We start from the raw sequence: 23,135 nt of genomic DNA on the forward strand, positions 1-23,135 counted from the left end.
CCTTCCGGTGCAGTGAGGCAGGAGGGCTGCCTGCTTCCGGCAGGAGGCAGTACCATCAGGGACCCTTCGCAAGCTGGGACAGATGATCACACGTCATCCAGTAACCTTCAGCATCTTGTGTTTCTTTGTCCCTTTTCAGGGGTTTCTCCCAGAAAACAAGTTTAATCACACCCTGACCGAGCCTGTTCTTCGCGATGCAGGCCCCCGCAGGAGGGGGAGACGGCCTCGGAGTGAGCTTCTGAAAACTCCCGCCATTGCGGCGGACTCACCCTCTGGGATGGGGCCACTGTTCATGAATGGACTGATTGCTGGGATGGACCTGGTAGGACTTCAGAACATGAGAAATATGCCGGGCATCCCTCTCACAGGGCTGGTGGGGTTCCCGGCCGGCTTCGCCACGATGCCCACAGGTGAAGAGGTCAAGAGCACCCTGAGCATGCTGCCTATGATGCTGCCGGGAATGGCCGCCGTGCCCCAGATGTTCGGTGTTGGGGGCCTCCTCAATGCCCCCATGGCAACTACCTGCACTTCGACTGCTCCAGCGCCTCTGTCAAGCACAACGAAAAGTGGCACATCAGTGACTGAACAGACTGCAGAAGACAAGCCTAGTAGCCGTGACGGAAAAACGGACACGTCTGCGGAAGACAAGCCCGGTCCTGGTCCATATTCCGATCAGTCTGAACCTGCAATAACTACGAGTAGTCCTGTGGCTTTTAACCCGTTTCTCATCCCAGGAGTATCCCCTGGACTCATCTACCCACCCATGTTTCTCTCCCCTGGCATGGGCATGGCTCTGCCAGCCATGCAGCAGGCCAGACACTCGGAGATAGCAGGGCTGGAGAGCCAAAAGAGGAAGAAGAAGAAAACAAAAGGGGACAACCCGAACCCCAACCCAGAGCCTGCTCCCGGGCCGGACAGGGAGCCGGGCAATGACCAGAACTGCCCCGAATCCAGGGCCCCTGTGCCCTCAGATAGAGAACATGCAGCACAGGCCGGGGACGGGGGCCTCAAAGACTCCAACAGTGACACCAATTAGAACTTTTTCATTTAAGAAATGATGTGACTTGTAAGTTTCTTATCCCATAAAGGTTTGTTACTTCCCTCCCTTCACCTTCATAAGAACCTCTGTTTCCATAAGTAATATTTACCTACCTAATTTCCTGTCTGAGAACTATGGTAACAGATGTCAATAGCTGCAGGGTCTTGCCACTTCATTAGATAAGTGTCGTCGACCTAGTCTAGGAGGCACAGAATTCTCCCTCTGTTATCCAGTTGTTCATTCCAGCAATCGGAGTTAATACAGTACTTGGTGACACGCCCTACCCCCTTCTCTTCCAAGTTTCCCACGTATTTGAGGAGGAAAAATGGCATAAGAAGGCTGTCTAGGGACTTAACTGTTACAGGGCCGAAGGACAGACAGAGCAGCTCTTTTTTCGTGAGCTGTGTTGGATGGGAAAGAATGTAATGGGGAACCAAAAAGCACAGGAAAAGGAAGTGCTGGTGCACATTTTTTAGTTAAGATATTTCCCTATTTTATCATGATTACTAAATGAGTAGTATAGACAGAAATATATAACTAATGATTGAAAATGCATATATTCATTTCTTTATAAAACAAAATCCTTATTGGTAATAAATTAACTTCCCCCTTTATGGTTTTTCAGCACCTGCAGCAAGAAGAAGTACTGACTAGGCATTATTTTATATACGTATGCTCTCTCCCAAGTTAAAGGATGAGTCTCAGTATGAGGACACTTTACACACCTTGAGTTATTGCTGGCGACGGGGGTGGGTGAGGGGCTCGCCCTCCATGGAGCTGCACGCTGCTCACAAGCACATGACTAGCACTCCACTCCCCTCATTCTCCATTCTCCAAAATTGCGCTAGCCACCACCGGGCCTGATGGGTTTTTATTTTGTGCTTTCGTCCACCAAGAATCAGGCTCTTTCTGGAGCTTGCGAGAAAACAGTCACTCAACACTTTTACACTTGCCTAGGTCCTTCTGTCAAAGTCATCTGAGGTTGTCAAAACGTGTGTACCACCTTTTATAAAACGACTGTGAAAAGTTTTATTCTCCATTTTTTCTCTCTTTGGTTTTATATTTTACAGTTGGACCCAGATTCCAAATCATCAAGTTAGTCGAGACTGTTGCAAATTAACATTATTTTTCCTTCTTCCTGCCCGAGCAGCACTTCAGCCGTTTCCTTTGGCCTTCCCACTCGTGTTCCAAACCTTCCGATGACCTTACCCTTTCCTGACAGTCCACACTCTGAGACTTGAAATAAGCTCATGGCTCGGTACTCCGGGGCACAGGGCAGTGCAGGACCATTGGAAATGTTGGAAGTGTTACTAGTACCAGTTTCACTTTTTGTTGTCACAATTTACTGTATTTTTTACTTTTTCTGTTACCATTTTGCTAATTTATCAGAAGGTCCAAAAGTTTGACATAACTATTTCAGTTTGCATTATTTATTTATGATGCTTTTGTCATTGTCTTTTATACATTTGGGATTATAAATTATGTAAATGTTAAAATGAGCATCTCAAAGAAGTCTGTTAAATCGTGACCGAAAAGAATCAAATGTATTTTCAAAAAGTGGAGTCCCAGTTTTGTGAATCAAAGCTATAAATCAGAAAATCTATAACTGATCGTATAAGAAGAAAGAACCCAGTAATTGAACAGATCCTATTTAATGACATCTTTGTAGCATAGATGGTCTGTAATGCTGACAACAGATTTCTTAGAAATGCTGCTCTCTCTATTTAACTAACATTTTGTTCAGTTTTGCCTCCAGTGGAAGCAGAAAGGGTTTTTTCAGCTGTTAAATCCTGAAAATCAATATAATTTATTTATGTAAAAAAAAAATCACTCAATCAATATATTTTTGAACCTTTTAAGTACTAATTTTCTTTTTATCAAGTAGAAAAAAAATGTATTTGCCCTAAATCCTTAAAATACAAATGCTATAAAAATTCATGTATCTTGAAAGCCTTACTGCAAATGAGTATTATAGACATCCAGCAGAGCCTGGGCTCGTCGTCGTCATCGTCGTCGTCCTTGTTTTGTACGGAAAAGCTGCTTCCCCAGGTTCCACTTAGAACCTCCAGTAGGTCACAGGGTTCAGTATGGATTTGCTTTTGAAACCCACCAGCATGCGAAACCCCTTGTTACCGCTTCCCGAGCCTGTATGTTAGCTCTCCTGGCGTTTAGGCTGATATTTGACTGCTATTGTGTCCCTGTTTGCAAAATGAAAATGACACTTTGTGGATTATTTTCTCTGTAAGGCATAAGTGCTTCTTCTTATTTTGACGTTATCAAAAGCAAAAGCCAAATTTAAACTTTCTTCAGCCAACTTGAGCCTTTTCATCCAATTCCATGTCGCTCACAGCCATAAATTCCCTTGATCGTTCCTCACCCTATGTCTTACATAATAAATTGTCTGTGGTCTTGATGCTGGATTTAAAAAAAAAAAGTTGAAAAGTCAAATTTGTACGTAAGGACTTCAGTGGAACTTGGGTGTCTCTTGCTGCCTGGGTACTTTCTGAAGGAATCATCTGCACACGGGAATTCAGTCTTTCCTGGGTGCACCCTGTTGCGAGCTTGTTAAATATTCATTCAGGAGGGTTGACTTGACCTGCCAGTCGACCTGCCAGAGCACCTGGTTAAAAGACACCATGGCAGGGGGTGCAGCACAGCTTCTGGGACTTGGGGCCTGAATGCCTCAGTGGCGCACTTTGCTGAGCGCCATTCCCGAAGTCCCACCTCAGACCGCACAGCTGGGACTTAAGGATGCAACTAGACCTGTGGGTTGGAGCAGGTCCATAAAACTCAGGGATGCCACTTTGTGGATTATTTTCTCTGTAAGGCATAGAAATTCCCTTGATCGTTCGGTAGCTGAAGTTCTTAGGCTTATTGAGAATTTCAGAGTCCTTCGTTTTGGGAAGCATCACTTCTTGGGCCCCAGAAAGTCTGTCAGGAATTGTCCACAAGGCTGGCAGGAAGTGCTGACGTCTCGGTGAGACAGAAAAGAGATGACCTCCCTCTCCCTTGCTGGGTCCCACTGAGTACCAATAGGTGGTGGGTGACTAGCCTGGAGGATGGTGGGACATCCTATATAATAAAAGGGTAATGTGAAAATTGACCAAACTGTGGAACTACTGGTCACTATGACACGCACTGACCACCAGGGGGCAGACGCTCAACACAGGAGCTGCCCCCTGGTGGTTAGTGCGCTCCCACTGGGAGAGCACAGCTCAGCCAGAAGCCCAGAAGCCAGGCTCACGGCTGGCGAGCGCAGCAGCGTGGCGGGAGTCTCTGAGGCAGCGCTAAGGATGTCCGACTGACAGCTTAGGCTCGCTCCCATGTGGAGCGGGCCTAAGCCATCAGTCAGACATCCCCCGAGGGCTCCTGGACTGCGAGAGGGCACAGGCTGGGCTGAGGGCCCTGCCCCCCAAGTGCACGAATCTCGTGCATCGGGCCTCTAGTTGTTTTATAAGGCTTTACAGTTATACCATTTTTAAAGTAAGGACTTTAGACCTTTAGTTGGTTGAGACTTGGAGAGCTCTGGGTAGAGGAATAATTATTTTTTTAATCCTCACCCAGAGATATGTTTATTGATTATCAGTTGCCTCCCATACACACCCCAACCAGGGATCAAACCTGCAACCTTTTGGTGTATGGGACAAAGCTCCAACTGACTGAGCTACCTGGCCAAGGTGAGGGATGATTTATGCAGAATAAGTAGGAAAGGGTCTTGGTTTCATTTGTGACCTCAAAACCTGCCCCAGTAGATGCCTCCTTGGCCGAGGGCAGAAGAGTACAGGTAGCCCGGGACAGTCCATTGGGCCAGTGTGTTGTGTGTGTTTGCCATAAGTGACCTCCTTTGTCTCATACTATCTTGGTTGCTGGGTAGACACTGGCATCGATCTGTTAGCCTAATGAGAGCCAACAGAAGGCTGCAAAGCTATCTCATCAGTGACGGAGAACAGAGCTGGGGCTAGACCCTCAGTCCCAAGGCCAAGGCTGGAACACTAGCCTTTATGATAGTCTGGGACCCCTCAGCCTCAGAAACCAGATCCAACCGAAGTGCACTCAGAAAAGCTGAGGCTGGGAAAAGCGGAACAGTCAGATCACACCCTCTGGAAAACTTTATGCTTGGTTCATTTACACCAAAGTTCTTAAAATTGTTTCTTGCAAGAATTACTGTTCATTTGTCTGGTCTGCAAGTCACACAAGGATCTTTCTCAGGTCAGCAGTGGAGGACTCACCCAGCCCAGAGGCTGACACCTGGCTTCTCAGGACCCAGTCTCAGGTGCAGAAGCACGAGGGCAGATCCTCAGGACACAGCTTGTGCAGCCCACGGGCCTCATTTTCCAAACTGGGCCCCGTATCTGTGGGCTAAGATAGGAAAGGAGGGAAGGGGAGAAATTAGGTCCTGGCTCCTACAAGGAGGGTGTTCGTGGTTTCAGTTTGGGAATGAAGACCTGAGCGTGATGGTGACTCAAGTGGTTGGTCCCCTTGTCTGCACTGTGGCTCAGCCCTAGTCCAGGCCTGGAGGACAGAGGGAGGGGAGAATGAGGAGGAGAGGAGAGGGCAGTGGTAACCTGGGAAGAAACATGGCTTCCCCGAGGGAGGCAGGAGCAACGTCCCCACCTTCCACAAGCCTCAGTTTCCACATCTGATAGAACAGGGGTCATTATAACTTGGACCTATAGGGTTGTTGTGGGGTTGATTGAAATGATCAATGCCAGGTCTTAAAATTGTGCTTGATACATTTGGTTTGTATATCTTTGCTCCTTTGGAGTAGCTGGGGGGATAAGGATTACCAGTCCCCTGGAAAGATAAGGTAATCAAATCAATGTTCTAGCAAGAAAGTTATGAAGGAAGATCTTGCTCTAGCCTCAAGGCAAGCACAGGGTGGGTATGGGATTGGACTCAAAGCACTGCAAGACTCGGGCTTTCTGGCTGGCTCTGTCCCCACAGCCCTGCACACAGCCAAGGAGGGGCCTTTGCCCGTGAGCCCTGAGCTAAGGGACGGGAACAGGGAGGCCCCAGGTCTGTGAAGCCCCCTCAGTGTAGAGTTGCCAGATTTGGGGGGGGGGGGCACGGAATGACACCTAGTTATATTTGAATTTTACATAAACTATTTTTTTTTGGTATAAGTATATCCATGCAATGTTTGGTACATAATTTTACTCAAAATATTTTATCTGGGATTTAAATTCTTACATGCAGACATTTCCTTTGGTAACCTTACGCAATGGAGTAACACATTTACTAGGCACTTCCTCTAGTGGGGCTTGTTCTCAGTGCTCCATGGCCATGTTCTTCATCTCCACAGTTACTCTATGAGGTTATCCCCATTTTACAGATGAGAGAACTGAGGCCCAGAGAGGCTAAATAACTTCCTGGGATTTGGGGACTCGGGGAAAACAGGTTTCAGAGCCATAAACTGACCAGTAGGGGAGTCAGGATGGGCAGCTAGCCTGAGGCCTGGGGCTGGCTGTCCCTCTAAGGTGCAGCTTCATAAAATAGCGGTCATGGAGTGATGAGCAAGGGGAGAGGGGCTGTTCGGGCCACGCTGCCCCTGTATACAGCTGCCAGCCCCGCAGCAGAGGAGCAGGGACCCAGGGAGAAGGTATTTCCTTCCCATCCTGCTGGCGAGCCCAGGGATGTTCTCGGTGTCTGGTCTCACCCACCCAGGTCCAAGGGGCCATGGGAGAGGCAGGTCCAGAAGGTGGAAAAGAAGGTTTAGGGGGTGGGGGTAACTGCTCAGCTAGAAGGGCCTGGGGGAAGGGGCAGGGGAGAAATCCCCTGGGTTAAGAGAGAGGCAAATTGCAAATGATGTGGAATGAGCCTCCCTGACCATGGGTCCTCTCTGAAGGCAGAGCCTAACCTCCAGCAGGTGTGAGTCATGACCCGGAAGCAGGACCAGGAATCCCAACTGGGAGAGCTCTGATTCAGCCTTTTGGTATGAAAACGGCTCAGCTGTCGCCCGAGGGTGTTCATGGATCGCCCACCTGCAGTGCTGGGCGCTGCCGGAGCTGCCGGGAGGAGGCACACCAGGCCCTGGCCGACGCCTTCCTCCACCCGGCGTGGCTCAGCCACAGGCAGCTCTAACGGTGCCCGGCACTGCCTCCTGGGTGCCCTCTCTGCTGCTCACTGCCAGCCCCGGCCAGGCATGCGCTCATCCCAGAACGCGTTTTCAGGTGAGGACCACACTCAGGTAGGCTGTCGCCTGCCTTCAGTGGCACAGTTCAGGAGGAGAAGAACCAAAATTTAGAGGGGGTCTGAGACCCCGGAGCTCAGGCCCAGCACTGTCTTCCTAGGGTGGCGTGGGCAGAGCACGGCCCGGCACCGGCCTTGGTGCAGCCCGCAAGCCACGAATGGACTTCACAGTCTTAAATAACGGAAAAACCAGAAGAAGAATAACACTTCATGACAGTGAATATCGCACCAAATTACATTTCAGAGACCAGGAGCAAAGGTTTATTGGAGCACAGCCCGCACACTCCTGTACACGTCGTGTGGCTGCTTTCACACCGCAACCGCGGAGTCGAATCGCCGCAGAACCACGCGGCCTGCAAAGCCGAAGAGGTTTACTATCTGGCCGACCCCTGTTTTACAGCATCGATTTTCTTCCTAGATTCAGTGAAAAAACGAAGTTATTTAAGCATTTTTATATTAACGCAAACATGGTTTTGTAGAAATGTGAATCAGACACTAGTATCTGAGTGACATCTACTCTTAAGGTAAAATAAACTTTAGGGAAGCCCTGGGCGTGGGAGCTCCTCCGAGGGCCCCCTAGACCCGCAGGGCATCCTTTCACTCCGGAGGAAAAGCTGAGCTGCCCTGCCCTCTCTCCACACCACATCCTGTTTGGGATTAAGAAGGGGAGTCAGCCCATTTGACCCAGTAATCCCACTCCTGGGAATATATCCGAAGAAACTAGAAACACCAATCAGAAAGGATATATGCACCCCTATGTTCATAGCAGCACAATTTACAATAGCTAAGATTTGGAATCAGCCTAGGTGCCCGTCAGCAGACGACTGGATCAGAAAACTGTGGTACATCTACACAATAGAATACTATGCTGCCATAAAAAAGAAGGAATTCTCATCATTTGCAGCAACCTGGATGGAATTGGAGAATATTATACTAAGTGAAATAAGCCAGTCAATAAAAGAAAAATACCACATGATCTCACTCATTTATGGATAATAAAGAACATTATAAACTGATGCACAAAAAGATAGATACAGAGACAGTAAAGCAACAAACAGACTTTCAAATTACAGGGGGAAAGTTAGGGAGAGGTGGGGGAGATAAGAAATCAAACGAAGGACTTGTATGCATGCATATAAGCATAAACAATGGACGCAAAACTCTGGGAAGTGAGGGCATGTATGGGTGTGGGGTGTGGGGGGGTAATGGTAAGATATGTACACATATAATACCTCAATAAAAAAAAATTTTTTTTTAAAAAAAAGGGGGAGTCAGAGGACAGGCGTGAAGCTGCTGGTGAGAGAGAAGCGGTCGTTTTTAGAGAGAAGACCCAGAAAGGGGAGGGGGACACAGGCAGAAGGAGATGCAGGATGTGGGTTTGAGGACCAGGAGGCGGAACTGCCCCTGCCTTGGGAAGGGGCCAGCAAGACCGTCCGATCAGTCAGGGGCTGTGGGCCGGTGACCTGCGTATGAGCGGACGGGAGGCCTCCCAGGAAACGGGCCTGGAGGATAAGCAGATTCGGGTCACCTTCCCACCTGGAGCTCAGGCAACAGGAAGGCCACATGTGGGGGAGCTGAGTGCCAGGAAGCAGTGGCTGGGAGCCCAAGGCCCAGGCTGACCGGCAGCCACATCCTGGAAGCAGAGTTCACAGGAAGACAGGAAAGAGCAGCTGGGACCAAGTCTACGCAGGAAAAAGTGAGTTCCCATCTTATCCTGTCTCACTCCTGTAACTGAGGGCAGCAGGCACACCATCAGGCCCAAGCCATGGCCTCCCAAAGGCGCTGAGCCCTTGGACACGGCCTGGGGACTTTAAGTCTCCCCTGCTATCCCGGGAGACAGAGCAGACACCACCCTGTCAGGCACATCAGAGTCTGGTTGGAGGAATGGCCAACCCAGGGACCATGAAATCTAGACGTTACCCGCTACTGACTCGGCACCAGACATTGAATGGATTGCACTCACGTCTCGCGCGGCCAGTGTGGGTTACGCAGGGAGCAAGGGCAGCGGATGGAGCTGGTGTCGGCCTCTGAGCCGTCGTGGGTGAGGGCCGAGGTGTGGGAGGAAGTGCCACCGTTCTCAGGAAAGGAAGCCGGGCGATTCAGCTAACTACGGCCTAGTGAATTTGACATCAACCCTAGTGGAGGAAATGGCAGGGATGGTTTTTTAAAGGATTGTGCCGAGTGTTTACTAAGGACACGTCAAGCCAGACTTACCTCCACCCCGTTTTGTGACCACTGTTGGGTGAAGAGAGCAGCCCCGGGTGGTTTTATGGTGATGGGCAGAGCGGAGAGCTGCGGGATTTTGTCCCTGCCTGAATGGCCGGACCCCACAGGAACCAAGAGACGGGTCTGTGTCCCTCTGGGCACACCTCAGTGGCTCTGGGCCCTTTTCTCCATCTATAGCCGTGTTTGTAAACGCGCACGCACACCAGGTGAGGCAGGTGACATACATGAGGAAGGCACTAAGAAGGGCGCCCTGGCTAAAAGGGACAGCTGCTATCAGCCACAGCCAGCTGGTGCCACTCGGGAATGTGGGCCCTGTGGTGCCTGACACTCTGATTTTTTTTTTTTTAACAGAGAATAGAAAGTCAGATATTTATATAAAATCCCCTGATTTTTAAAGGTGTGCGATAAATTCAGATTTTCAAAAAAAATCCTCTGAACAGACACATATCTGCCTGCAGGTTGGATCTAGTGCACAGAGCACACATTTGCTGCCTGAGTCATTGGAGAGCTGTGGGCCGTGGCTCCTGGGACAACCAGCGGGTGACCTGAGAATACAGAGTCAGCTTGCATTCCCAGGGCGATGTCCCCCTCTGGGGTGTTCAGCCGGCTCTCAGCAGCAGAACCCTAGGACAGGCTCAGGAGTTCAGGTGGGTGCGATGCTGGCAGCGGGCACCCCCGAGCGGTGAGTGCTCCACCCCAGAGGGGGTGTCCAGAAAGGTGTGGCAGTCCGACGTGGGGCCAAGCTGGGCACTTGCCAACATTAGTCTGTGGTACCGCCCCCTCAGGATGATGCCTGCACCTCACCCACCTCGGTCCCAGCACGTTCGGGTTCCCTGAGAATCCTCGGGGCCTTCCAGCGTGTGGATCCCACCGAGGGCCCCTCTGCAGGTGCAGCGGGGGAGGAGGGCGGGACCTGAGGGGCCAGGCCCAGCAGGGCTGCTGAGGTATTTAGCCTTTTTCCTGGCTCAGACCAAGAGGAGGCCAGACCAGGAAAACTCAAACTCTGCTCCCACCCAGCCCCCTTCCACCCCATCCCCACTCCAGCTCTGACCCAGGCTTTTCCATTCACAGATCCCAAACTTTCCAGCCCAGTGAAGAGCCAGACCGGAGGGGCTGCCAAGGCCCGGGTGAGTGCCTTCGGCGGCGGCTAGGGGACACGCAGGCCTGTCAAGTGGACGAGAGGGGCCGGTGGAGATCGCCCAGCCCCTTGTAGGACTTCCCCATCAGGAAGCAGGGGGGTGTCTGTAAGGAACAGAGCCCTCAGTTCCGGTGCACCGTGGGGGTGTGCGTGTGAGAGAGGGTTGGACGGCGGGCCAGGGGAGCGGGTGCTCTTGCCGGCTGAGTTCCTGCAGCCACTTCCTTCCACTCCCCAGGTCAATTAGAGATCACTAGCATCCCGTTCAGGGAGGGGGTGGAGAGGCATCTCCCCTGGACTGGGGTTGGGGGGGGGGCAGGAGGGTTCGGAGCCCCTCCAACAGCACTCTCTGTGCACAACCCAGCACCCAAAACAGGCCCAAGGGTCAGGGACCACGGTCCTTGGCCAGGCCCCACCGGCCCGGCCATCCAGCCTCTACAAGGAGCAGGGGTTCAAAGAGATTCAACACCCATTCAGGTGACGCTGTCTTCGGAGTCACTGTGGTGGCACGGACTGCTGAATTCCTGGCCTTGTGTGTTTCGGTTTCCGGTGATTCCTTGCACCTTGGGTTCCCCCTCCCCTTCGTGCTGCGTCCGCCAGTCTACGCTCATTTCTCAGGGACAGCTGGCACTGGAAAAAGAAAGGCAAGATTTTCTTGCTGGCTTTTGAGTTTCCAAAGAAGCCCCTGGCCTGGACACACGTGCCAGGTAAGAGCAACGCTTTCCAGTACATCCCTCCCCGGCTAGGAACGGATTCCTGGAGGGAAAAGGAGAGGGGGCGGCTGGTGGAGGCCACGGGGACTGGAAGGAGCCAGCCTCCCAGGCACAGCCCGTTCAGCTCCAGCAGCCACGCCTCACTGGCTGTGCCACCTCCGTCAGCAGCAGCTCCTGGGTCCTGTGGACAGGCCAGTGTGAGTGGCTGCCACCTGTGCCCTGAGCCCCACTCGGATCAGCTCTCACCCCATGGGACAGCCCTCCTTCCAGCAGCCTGGGACACCTGCAGGATCCCTGTGCCTTCAGAGGTGGGGCCCCGGAAATCAGGGGAGAGCAGTGCGGGAAGCCCCCACCCTTGTGCTTCAGATCAGGGGTGCGGAGGGGCTGGGAGAAACCAGCCGGAGGGCCCCATAATCCCAGGTCAGGTGGGTGCCGGACAGAACCCGCCGTGTGACATCGGTGCTGCTCAGACGCTGACTTTCTGATTTGGAGTCTGGAGGCTCTGGGCTCTGTGTAGGCGGAGCGCCTCCTGAGAGGCGCTGGCACTGGTGGCAGCCCCCTGAAGGTCACCAGAAGGTCACCAGGCCCGGGGCAGCAGGGTGCCGGGAAGGGGCTCAGCCCCCTGAAGGCCTGAAGCACCTCTCTGGGCCTCACCTTCTCTGTGCTCAGTGGCTCCCAGCTCTGCCACTCTGGGCATGAGACCCCGAGATGCTGTGTCCCCTCCTCGGGGGTGGAGGGTCCTCAAATGGAGCTCAGCCTCAGGGCACAGGGCCTTTCCTGGTGAGGCTCCATGGACTGATGTTCCCATTTCATCTTGGGGCTTGGAACGGGGGTCCTGAGCCCCCTCGACAGGGTCCCCTCCTTCCTGTTAGACTATTCCCCACAAGTCTTTTTTGCAGAGTTCGGCAGGCAGCCAGGGAACTTTTGGAAAGTGTATGGGCCAAGCCAAGCTGTACAAACCTGTCTTCCTCCCAGAGCTGAACGGGGCCAGGTTGTTCCCAGACGCATGCAGAGGCGGGGGGTGGAGCTCGAGAAGAAAGGGACAACCACCTCCCACCGCAGCAGGAGCAGCAGCCAGGGGCGAGGAAGGGTGGGGAGGCGCGGCCAGAGGGCGCAGGGACCTCATGTAGACGCACACGGGAAACACACCCACACACCCAAAAGCACTTGGGTATAGAGATAGCTACACAGGTACATAGGTGTGCAAACGTGTAGGTGTGTGCTGGTGTACACAGAGATGTGCACCGGAACATACATACATCTAGGCAGTCACACATGCCGCTGCAGAGACGTGCTCAAACATGCTCACACATACAGGCCCACAGAGACACGTACGTACATGCACACACACCCACAGATGTGTACAAAGGATGCAGACTGAGAAATGCTAGGCCACACCCAGGCAGTGGGCAGGGAGAGGGCTTGACTGCCCCATGACCCAGCTCCCTGGGACCCAGTGCGCGCGCGCACACACACATACATGCACACACACACACATGCACATGCACACACACACGCACGCGCGCACACACGCACACGCACACACCCTGGGAGGGAACCACTTGCTTCATAGGAGCTTTCGGATCCAGGGCAACATGCACTCGAGACCTAGTGCTGGGAAAGAAAGCGCCTTTGTCTGCTGGGACCAGGGCTGTGGGAGCAGCTGCAGCCTCCTGCAGGATAAGGGCCGGGCCAGTTCCTCACCCCAGGGAGGAAGGTCAGGCGAGGCCGGGGACTGAGGGAGAGGGAGCTGGGCTCTGGCAGACCCTGCCACCACCCTTGGGACACTGTCTCCTGACTGCCTACACAGAGCCCAGAAAGCCAGTTTCTCTCAGGCCTGGCCACTCTGCCCCTAGCCCTGGTCTGGCCCTGACCTCAGACTGACCCCCAGCCCTGGAGCTGCACTGACCCAGACTGAGGCCGGCTCTGGCCCCGGCACCACGCCTGTCTTGTGCCAGTGGCCTTGCTGTTTTTAGCAGAGTGAAAAAAGGTCAGTCTCTGGAACTAGGAAGATGTGAAATTGAGTCTTGGCTCTGTCTTTCACTAGCGGGTGACCTTGAGAACAGACCTGGCCTTTTTGAGCCTCAAATTCAAGTCCTTGTTATACAGTTCTCACCGCCCGGAGGCACATCCTCATTGTTGAGCCCACAGGGCACAGCAGCCTTCTCTCTCTGCACGCATTGCCTCTGGGCCTGGCTGCTAGCAACCTGCTGGCCCAGGGAGGCGGGTCCAGGCCAGCCCATGGCTTCCTGCTCTGGCTCCCCTCCTCCCTTAGCCCCACCTTACGGTCCTTGCCTCGGCCCCACAGGTGCCCGGTGCCCTCTGAGAGAAGGGGAGGATGAGAAGTGGTTCTCATCACACTGGAGGCACCTGTCCCTCCTGCCCTGCCCCAGCCTCTGCTCCCTCAGAGCTAGGTCCTCTAGAAGCCGAACCTCCAGTGAGAACAGCCCCACTTTCTAACTCAGGAGTGTTCGCCCTGGGGAGACCCCCAGAGGTGACTTCAGCCCCTTCTCCAGGCACTGTGCCCGACTCATTCCAGTCACTCAGGGAACAAATGTTCCCTGAAGGCCTACTGTGCACCAGGTGCTTTTCCAGATGCTGGGCATTCAGGGACGGACCAGGAGACAGAACCCCTGCCTGGGAGGGAACCACTGGGCTCACATCCTGGTTGTGCAGCACACGTTCCCCCACGTCTGCCCCTAGAGCTCTCATCCTACTGCAGGCGCATCCCTTCCTTCTTTGTGTCAGCACCAAACCTGGGGATGCCACTGTCGTAGCCCTTTCTCCCCGGAGAGGGTGGGCATCTCAAGGGCAGGGTGTGCTGGCACCGAGCCGGGTATGAGGCTATGCTTGTTGGTCTCTGTAGTTCAAGTGCGTTCACATACCACCACCCCTCGGTGCGTTTCTTTCTTTAACTTTTATTCGTACTGTAACGGGCACCTCTCTTTAATGTGTTTCTCATTACACAATAGTCAAATAACCTATGTCCAATAGTGAATGAAATTATATGGTTTTAGGGAATAACTTGATTGACCCTGAAGCTCAACCAGCCAACACGGGGAGTGTCATTTCAAGTGCCCTGCTCTGTCAATCACGAGGCAATTCATTTGTTCATGCAGAATTGGTTAACACCTGCCCCATGCCAGACCTGGAGTGGGGAAGGGGAGCCCATGGAGGCCCTGTCCATAGGGAGGACCAGATAAGCCACTGGGTGGGAGAACAATGGGCAGGCGCTGCGGGAGCCTGAGGGGACTTCCGTGCGGGGCCGGGTGGATAAAGATGGGTTTGCAGAACAGGGGACATTTGAGCTGAGCCTTCAAGGAGCAGTTGGATCTTTTTTCTGGTAACGAGAGTAAGCCAAGCAGAGAGACCAGCGTTTGCAAAAGTCATGGAGACGGGAAGTGCCTGGTGTGTGTGAAGGAATGGGGAAATGTTAGATGTGCCCGGAGGGGCGTGTGTCAGGTTGGACTGGGGAAGCTGGCACCAGATAGGACTGTGGATGCCAGGGAGACTGGGGAACCCCTGCCGCATGGAGGGCACCCAGCCCGGCCCTGGAGCTGCCCCATGCGCTCTCCACTCCACTCTGAACCCTCTGGACAGCCCCACCCCCCAACCTCAGCTGTGCTAAGAAACTCAGGGCTCAATGTGGTCAAATCCCCTCTATTCTTGGCTTGGAAAAGAAATTAAATGGCAGGAATTTTTGTAAAAGCTCTTTATGTATCGAAATTCTTCATTCTTTGTTACATAGGACTCTTATCTGTCTTTTTTTTTTTTCCAGTTTGACCTTTATTCTATTTTGTTTTGATGGAAAGGGGGATACTATGTATTTTATTATCAAATCTATCAATCTGTGCATTTGGGGTCTTCTTAGAAAATCATTGCCTATCTAAAATTGTATATGTTTCAGGATTCTTTTTTTAAATCATCGCTCAAGGATACATTTATTGATTTTTAGAGAGAGAGAGAAACATGGATGTGAGAAAGAAACATCAATTGGCGGCCACCTGTATGCGCTGAACCGGGAATCGAACATGCAAACTAGGTATGTATGTGTCCTGACTGAGAATCGAACCCGAAACCTTTTTGGTGTACCGGACAACGTTCCAACCAACTGAGCCACCGGCCAAGGCACGTTTCAGGATTCTTTCATGGTTTTACTTCTAACATCGAAATCTTAAAGCCATATGAGGTTATTATGGTGTAAGGTAGGAATCTAACTTTATTTTTTCCAAATTGTTAGCCAGTTGTCCAGAGCCATTTGTTGAGTAATCCATCATTTCTGCACTCGTTTGTTTATTTTGTTCAAAATGCATTCCTCCTCTTTTTGATTTTTAAAGTCATACCTGGAATTAAAGAGAGAAGGGGAGGATGAGAAGCCGTCCACACGTCATGGAAATATATGGCATAGAAGGTGAAAAGCCTGCCCGGGGCCCACCTCGCAGAGATAACCAGCAACAGGGTGTTACATCTCCTTTTATTATTAGTGTTACAATACCTGTTAGGTTTCTCTTAAATACAAAGATGTACAAAGGAGAAAACCCAAAGGAACCAAAATCTCTAGTTAATATATTGACCTAAAAATATGTTGATATTTAAAAAAAGAGTATTACATGTATGAAGTTAGAAAAGTCAGACATTCTGAAAGATACAAAATGAAAAACAAACCATCTCTCACACTCCCTGCCCGCCCACACCAAATCCCTCGCCCCGAAGGTAACCAGCTAGCACTGCTAGTTGCTTTCGTTTGAAATGGATTTCTTTACCACATTCCACATTCTCACCTGCAGATGGGTCTACATCTGGACCTTTAGTTTTATGTGCCATTTATTTCCCTGCTATCCTGGTGTTAGAACCATACTGTTTAAACTATTATAGTTTCACCATGTGTTTAGGGTAATTTGTTACTCCTCACCCAAGGGTATTTTTTCCATTAATTTTTAGAGAGAATGGAAGGGAGCGAGGGAGGGAAAGAGAGAGAGAAACATTGATGTGAGAGATACACATCGATTGGTTGCCCCCTGCACACTCCCTGACCAGAGCCTTTGACTGGGAATCGAACCCATGACCCTTTGGTGCACAGGCCACTGCTTTAACCACTGCGCTACTCCTGCCAGGTGTTACCATATGTTTTAACAGCTGGGAGGGTAGGTCCTCCTTTATTGTTCTTCCTTCACAGAGATATCATGACTGTCTTAGTCCCTTTGTGTTGCCATAACGAATACCACGGACTGGGTGGCTTCACTGGCAGAGATGTATTTCTCACAGCTCTGGAGGCGGGAAGTCTAGAGCTCAGGTGGTAGCATCGTCGGGCTCTGGTGAGGGCTCTCTTCCTGGTGGCAGAGTACCAACCTCTCACTGGGTCCTCACGTGGCAGAAAAAGGGTGAGAGGGCTCTGGGGGTCTCTGCCATGAGGGCACTAATCCCATTTATGAGGGCTCTGCCCTCTAATCACCTCCCGAAGTCTCCACCTCCTGATACCATCACCTTGGGGATTAGAACTTCAATATAGTAACTGGGGGGTGGCAGGGGGTGGGGAGACAACCATTCAGTCCCTTACAGTGACTACTCTACACTTATTTTTCTTTTTCTTTTTTTTTTAATATATTTTATTGATTTTTACAGGGAGGAAGGGAGAGGGATAGAGAGCTAGAAACGTCAATGAGAGAGAAACATCGACCAGCTGCCTCCTGCACACCCCCTACTGGGCATGTGCCCGCAACCAAGGTATATGCCCTTGACCGGAATCGAACCTGGGACCCTTCAGTCCGCAAGCCGACGCTCTATCCACTGAGCCAAACCGGTTTCGGCTACACTTATTTTTCATGTCACCTTTATATTCCCCGCCCCACCCCCGCCCAGTTTGGATGGGAGTTTGCTGGAATTGCATTGTTTCCACGCATTAATTTGGGATGGTTATCTTCCTTTCCATAGCAGTGTTCCTGGCGTGGAAAGAGTGTGTCTGTCTCCTGTGGTTACACTTAGGTTCTGGGCTCTTTCTCCTGCGGACCTGCGCATCCCTCCTAGGGCACGTCATCTGAATCCACTGGATGTTGTGGCTGCAGCCAGCAGAGAGGAAGAGGATCTGGAGACTGGTCACTGCCTCCCGCACCTGAGGGCCCACAGGTAGGCGAGGGCGTGGACGCACTCAGCAAGGCTGCAGAGAGCGGAGCTCCGACCAGCTGGGGGTCCCCCAGAGGCTGCCTTTGGCTCGGCCAGGGAAGAAGGTTCTGTCTGTGGGAGCTGCAGGGCAGTGGGACAAGTGCTGGCGGTGGGGTGCTGAAGGCTGCACCACCGGCTCCCTTCCAGCGTCCAGGGAAAAGGTCGCCTATGCCGCCCAGGGGCTCCTGGCTTGGGGAGGGGTCTTGGGGGTGTGATGGGTTACAAGGGACTGTCCTTCCACGGACCAAGGGGAAAGGCCCAAGGCTTCCCAATCCTCCTCTGTGCCCCTCACCTTGCTTCACTCTTCACAGGGACCCGTAGGGGTAGCGTGGTGTTCATCCCCTTTACCTGCTAGGACAGGGAGGATCGGCAAGGCCGAGAGACTTAACCAAGGTCACCAGGCAGCGCTGGTGCAGCCTGATTCCCAAGCACACGCCCCTTGGGCTGTCTCTGTGATTGTCCACTGGGAGCCCTGCTCAGAGTCAGGACTGAGCGGCAGGAGGCGGGACACCCTCCCCACTCTCCCAGTCGGGATAGCTGCTGGGCAGGTGAGCAGCCCAGGGGGCAGCAGGAGGGCACCACCAGCTCCTCTCCCGGGCCTGGTTCCGCACGTCCGTCCGTTCGTCTGCTCTCTCCCTGGGCAGCTCTGGGCTTGGCTCACCAGGTCCCCAGGGGGCCAATGGGCTTCTTGATTCCAGGCTGCACATCTGGAAGTTGACGCTATTAAAACAAACCCCATTATATAACAAACGGACATCTGGAACCCGTTAGCGCTGAGTTTTTAGAAAAAGAAATTGTTTTGGATGTGCTCTCTCCTAAAAATGTGGCAAGGCGCCCTCACCCTGGCTGTCCAGGAACCCAGAGACCCAGCAGCCTCCGGGGCCCATTCCTCAAGGCAGCGCAGGCCAGGCCAGAGGTGGGCCTGGCAGAGGCAGAGACCGACTCCCCCGCTGGACAGGCAACTTCACTGTCTCCTGAGGGTTACGTCCTGGGAAGGCCCCTTTCCAATCTCTTTAAATTCAGTACTTGTGTGCCTACTATGCGCTGCCAACTCCATATCATTCACATGTCCACCCCAGCACTCTCACTGAGCCTAAATGGAGTCATCATGGCTTAAGGAAACAGATCATAGACTGCCCTGGATTCCAAACTGCAATGCACCTCAGCTTCCTCTGACCCCGAGCCTGCACACCTTAGCTGGTCCCGGGAACTCCCTCCGACCCTCAGGCCTCTCCCTGAATCGCCTTCCTATCCTTCCTCCCTGGACACAGGCATCCTGGGGCTAAACACTGTGGGCGCTGACCCACCAGTGACCCGGCAGGAGTCCTGGTCATTCCCTCCATGACTGAGCCTTGATCTCGCAATCAAGGAGACTTTATGAGAAATGTCTGGCTAACATTTTTTAAATGGAAATTTTATTTTAAAAAATATTTCCCCCCAGCATTTTGTGATGAAAATTTTCAAACATACCAAAAAATTGAAAGAATTATACAGTGAATACCCACCCACATAAACCCACCTCCTGGACTCTGCAATTGTGAACATGCTGCTGTATCTATCCATCTAGTTACACATCAATCAATTCAAAAGCAATTTTCAGACATCACTACCTTTACCCCTAGACACTATGCGAGCATATCATTAATTTGAGTTCAATATTTGTTTATGGTTTTCTTGGAGGTGAGATTGACATCCAATGAAGTGCATATGTCTTAAGTGTATTATTCCAGTAAGTTTGACAAACCCAGATACTAGTACTTGTGTAACCCAAACGCCTGTCACTGTATACTATTTACCGTCAACCCCAGAAAGTTCACCATGGCCCAGTCCACCTCTATCCCCCACTGCTCCCAGAGGCAACCACTGTTCTGGTGTGTTCCCCATAGGCTCGGTGTTATGGGCTGAATCGTGTTCTCCCAGAATTCCCACGTTGAAGCCCCAACCCCAGAACCTCAGAATATGAGTGTGTTTGGAGATGGGACCTTTAAAGAGATAACTAGATAAAATGAGGTCATATAGGTGGGCCCTCATCGGGTTTAACCAGCGCCCTTACTAGAAGAGATTGGGCACAGACATGTGGGCGCACAGAGGGAAGACCCTGTGAAGACACAGGGAGAAGACAGCCATCCACAGCCAAGGAGAGCGGCCTCAGAAGGAACCAACCCTGGCCACACCTTGATCTTTTTTAAAAAAATATATACTTTTATTGATTTCAGAGAGGAAGGGAGAGAGAGAGAGAGAGAAACATCAATGATGAGAGAGAATCATTGATCGGCTGCCTCCTGCACACCCCACCCTGGGGACCGAACCCACAACCCGGGCATGTACCCTTGACCGGAACAGAACCCAGGACCCTTCAGTCTGCAGGCCAGTGCTCTATCCACTGAGCCAAACTGGCTAGGACCACACCTTGATCTTGAGCTTTTAGTCTCCAGAACTGTGAGAAAAATTAATTTCTGTTGTCCCCGTCTGTGGCAGTCCATGCTAGCAAACTGATACACTAGGTTTTCCTTTTCTAAAACTCTATATAGATAAAACCATACAGTATCTATTCTTTTGTGTCTGATTTACTCTACCCAGTACAAGGCTTTTGGGATTCATCTATGTGGCTGCATGAGTCAGTACTGTGCCCCTTTTCATCGTTGAGTACTCTTCCATTATATAAATATTGCACCATTTGTTTAGCCTGGGAAATTTATTTTTTAGTGGCGGAGGAAGTTTTCATAGTATCTCACTGTAACGTATGTCCTTTATGTCATCGCAGCATCAGAGAAGGCGTGCCAGAGCCAGTGCTGCTCAGCAGAGAGCTTCAGAATTCTATAGGAATGTCTGGTCACCCAGAAATGTACATGAAACACACATGCCTCCTGAAATGAAAAGTTCTTTGTGATGAGATTAAAGTGGTAGCACATTTTTAGCTCAGCTAATGCAGAAGACTCCATGCCCTGACTCCTCATCTGTTTGCTCACAGATAACGTAGTGATTATACTGGCTCTGGTGTCTCGGGCTCTGGGTTTGAGGCTTCCTTGCTGTATGACCTTGGGCAAGTCACTTACCTTTTCTGAGCCTCATTTTCCTCACCCGAGAAATGAAGCATTAATCCCTTCCCTAGGGGTTACTTGAAGATTGAATGAACTGATGAGTTCAGGGTGTTCCCCGTGGCTGGAGGAAGTAAGGACTCAGGAAGTGTTCACTGTTGTGGATTCGTCCTACTCGGCAGCCATCAGAGTCAGTACCTCCCTCATGGTTGGGCAGCAAAAGGGGACATCCAGGCCACAAAGAGTAGAAAATGAGCTTTGTGCACTGCCATCTATAATAGCTGAGATGAAGGAACAGGGTGGTGAAGACCTTGTAAATCAGCAAGCCGAGAAGATCCATTAGGCTGAGGCAATCACAGCAGAAGTGGTACTTTCAGAGTTTCATAAAACATGCTCTGAATTATGGTATCAAAAGTTGCATGTGGTTGCCCTGGCCAGGTGCTCAGTGGTTAGAGCATTCACCCACACACCAAAGGGTCATGGGTTTGATTCCAGGTCAAGGACTCATTCTGAAGCTGTCTGCAGGTTCTATCCCTGGCTCCAGTCAGGGTGCATGCAGGAGGCAGCCAATCAATGTGTGTCTCTCACATCGATGTTTTTCTCTCTCTCTCTCCATTCCTCTCTTAGGTCAATGAAAACATACCCTCGGGTGAGAATTGAAAAAAAAAAGTTGCCAAACAAAAGTTGCTCATGTTTAACCATTCCTATTTATTATTTCACTCCATCTGAATATGGCAGTTCAGAAATTTGTTTCACTTTGTCACGATTGTTTCTAGAAAAGTGTAAATTTAAATCAATAACCTAGGGACCCCTCCTGCAGAACAGTTATTCATATAGCACTTTTCTTCTGACAAGAGCAGAAGAAATGCCTACATTGAATTGCCACCATTTATTTTATTTCAGAAGTTCTTTTCTTTGGAAAGAAATAGTTTTCAACTTTGAAGTCCTTAGGAATTGTTTTTTGGCATAATTTATCCACTCTGTCCCAAGCGGCTTTGCAATGTTCATAATTTCTCTCAGATGACGATCCTTGCTAGCTTTTAAAGACAAAGAAAATGTCTATAGTTTCCCTTTGAAGCTCTTTAGAAAGAAAATTCCCATGACACTTACCATGTGGTAAAGAAATTTAAAACAAACGATAAATTCAAATTTGGAAGCAGGGCTATCAAGTGGACCACCGGTCTCCTGCAGGATGAGAAGAATCCTTTGCTGCCCTGCCCCGTGGTCTGACGGCCCCTGGACACTTCCTCACAGCTGCAGGTGTCGTCCGGAAATCACCGTGCCTCCTGCACCCTCCACCTGCACCGCTGCCAAAGGTTGGAGAGCTCTCCTGGTAGGTGCATCGTGTTGTGCCAAGAACAGGACTGAGAGCCTCGGAGGTCCTTTCCTCATAAAGCTTCGTTATTCTCAGACTCAACAGATATGCAGAACTCCTCAAAGTTTCTTCAATTTGGTTCACCAATTCCACTTTGCTGCTTTATTTTATTTTATTTTTTGCTGACATGTATTTTTTTTTAAATCCTCACCTGAGGATATTTTTCCCATTGATTTTCTTAGAGAGTGGAAGGGCGGGTAAGAGGGAGGGAAGAAGATAAAGAAAAAAAAAAACACCCACGTGAAAGAGACACATCACATGGGTTAGTTGCCTTCCACATGAGCCCTGACCAGGGCCAGAGATCCAACCTGCAACCGAGGTAAGTGCCCTTGACCAGGAATCGAACCCGAGACTCTTCAGTCCAAGGGCCCATGCTCTAACCACTGAGCAACTGGCCAGGCGCTGATATGTTTTTATAACCCTGCATGAGGTGCTTGATCCCAGTCATCTCTTCAACATCCATGAAATCCGAGAATGTCTCTCTCATTAAGCCTCCTGGACAAAGGCTGCCTGCTTCCCAGCTCTAAGGCTGCTACTCAGCACAGCTCCAGGGCCAGCCAGCAGCAGGCCTGGCCGCTTGGGCGGGCCCTGCACTCAGAGGGCTGGCTCCCTCCCGGCAGACAGTAGAGACCCTCGCAGAGAGAGCTCAGCGCAGGGATCCACCCGAGAGCTGGTCCAGCCGCCTTGGGTGCTGCTGGGAGGACCCTCAGAACCCATTCCTGTCCCTGGGAGATGGGGACCCAGAGTGCTCCCTCCTGGGGCACCCCAAGGCACAAGCTAGTCTGTCAGCTGGACCTGAGCCTTGGGGGTGATTAGAGCCGCAAGAAGGAAAGGATAAACTTCTGTTAGCAGCTGCTTTTGCTGCATCCCATAAGTTTTGCTGTGTTGTGTTTGTGTTTCCATCTGTCTCAAGATATTTTTTCAATTTCCTTTTGATTTCCTATTTGACCCAATAGTTGTTCAAGAGTGTGCTGTTTACTTTCCACATATTTGTGAGTTTTCCTGTTTCCTTGCTGTTATTGATTTCCAGGGTCATTCTGTTGTGGTCGGAAAAGATACTTGGAATGAGTTCAGATGAATGAATGATGGAAGAAAATGTGGTGCACACAGGGGTGGGTAAAAGTAGGTTTACAGTTGTGAGTACACAAAGCACAGTTTGTTCTTGTATTATTATGTATTGTATTATTTTCCATACGAACAACTGTAAACCTACCTTTGCCCACCTGTACATATGATGAAATATTACTCAGCCTTTAAAAAG

General features: G+C 51.0%; 1 protein-coding gene across 2 annotated transcripts in view; it reads left to right on the forward strand.

Annotated features, from left to right (window-relative positions):
- CHD6 (chromodomain helicase DNA binding protein 6) overlaps nt 1-3,437 on the forward strand; it is a 181,831-nt gene extending 178,394 nt beyond the window's left edge. For both annotated transcript variants that reach the window (XM_079785076.1, XM_079785077.1), the window contains one exon: nt 140-3,437. In XM_079785076.1, coding sequence (XP_079641202.1) covers nt 140-1,036 — 897 coding nt within the window. In that variant the 3' untranslated portion in view covers nt 1,037-3,437. The remainder of the gene's footprint in view (nt 1-139) is intronic.
- Nucleotides 3,438-23,135: the final 19,698 nt, after the last annotated feature.

The sequence above is a fragment of the Cnephaeus nilssonii genome (genome assembly GCF_951640355.1).
Source record: "Cnephaeus nilssonii genome assembly, chromosome: 11".
In the NCBI taxonomy this organism is placed as follows: domain Eukaryota; kingdom Metazoa; phylum Chordata; class Mammalia; order Chiroptera; family Vespertilionidae; genus Cnephaeus; species Cnephaeus nilssonii.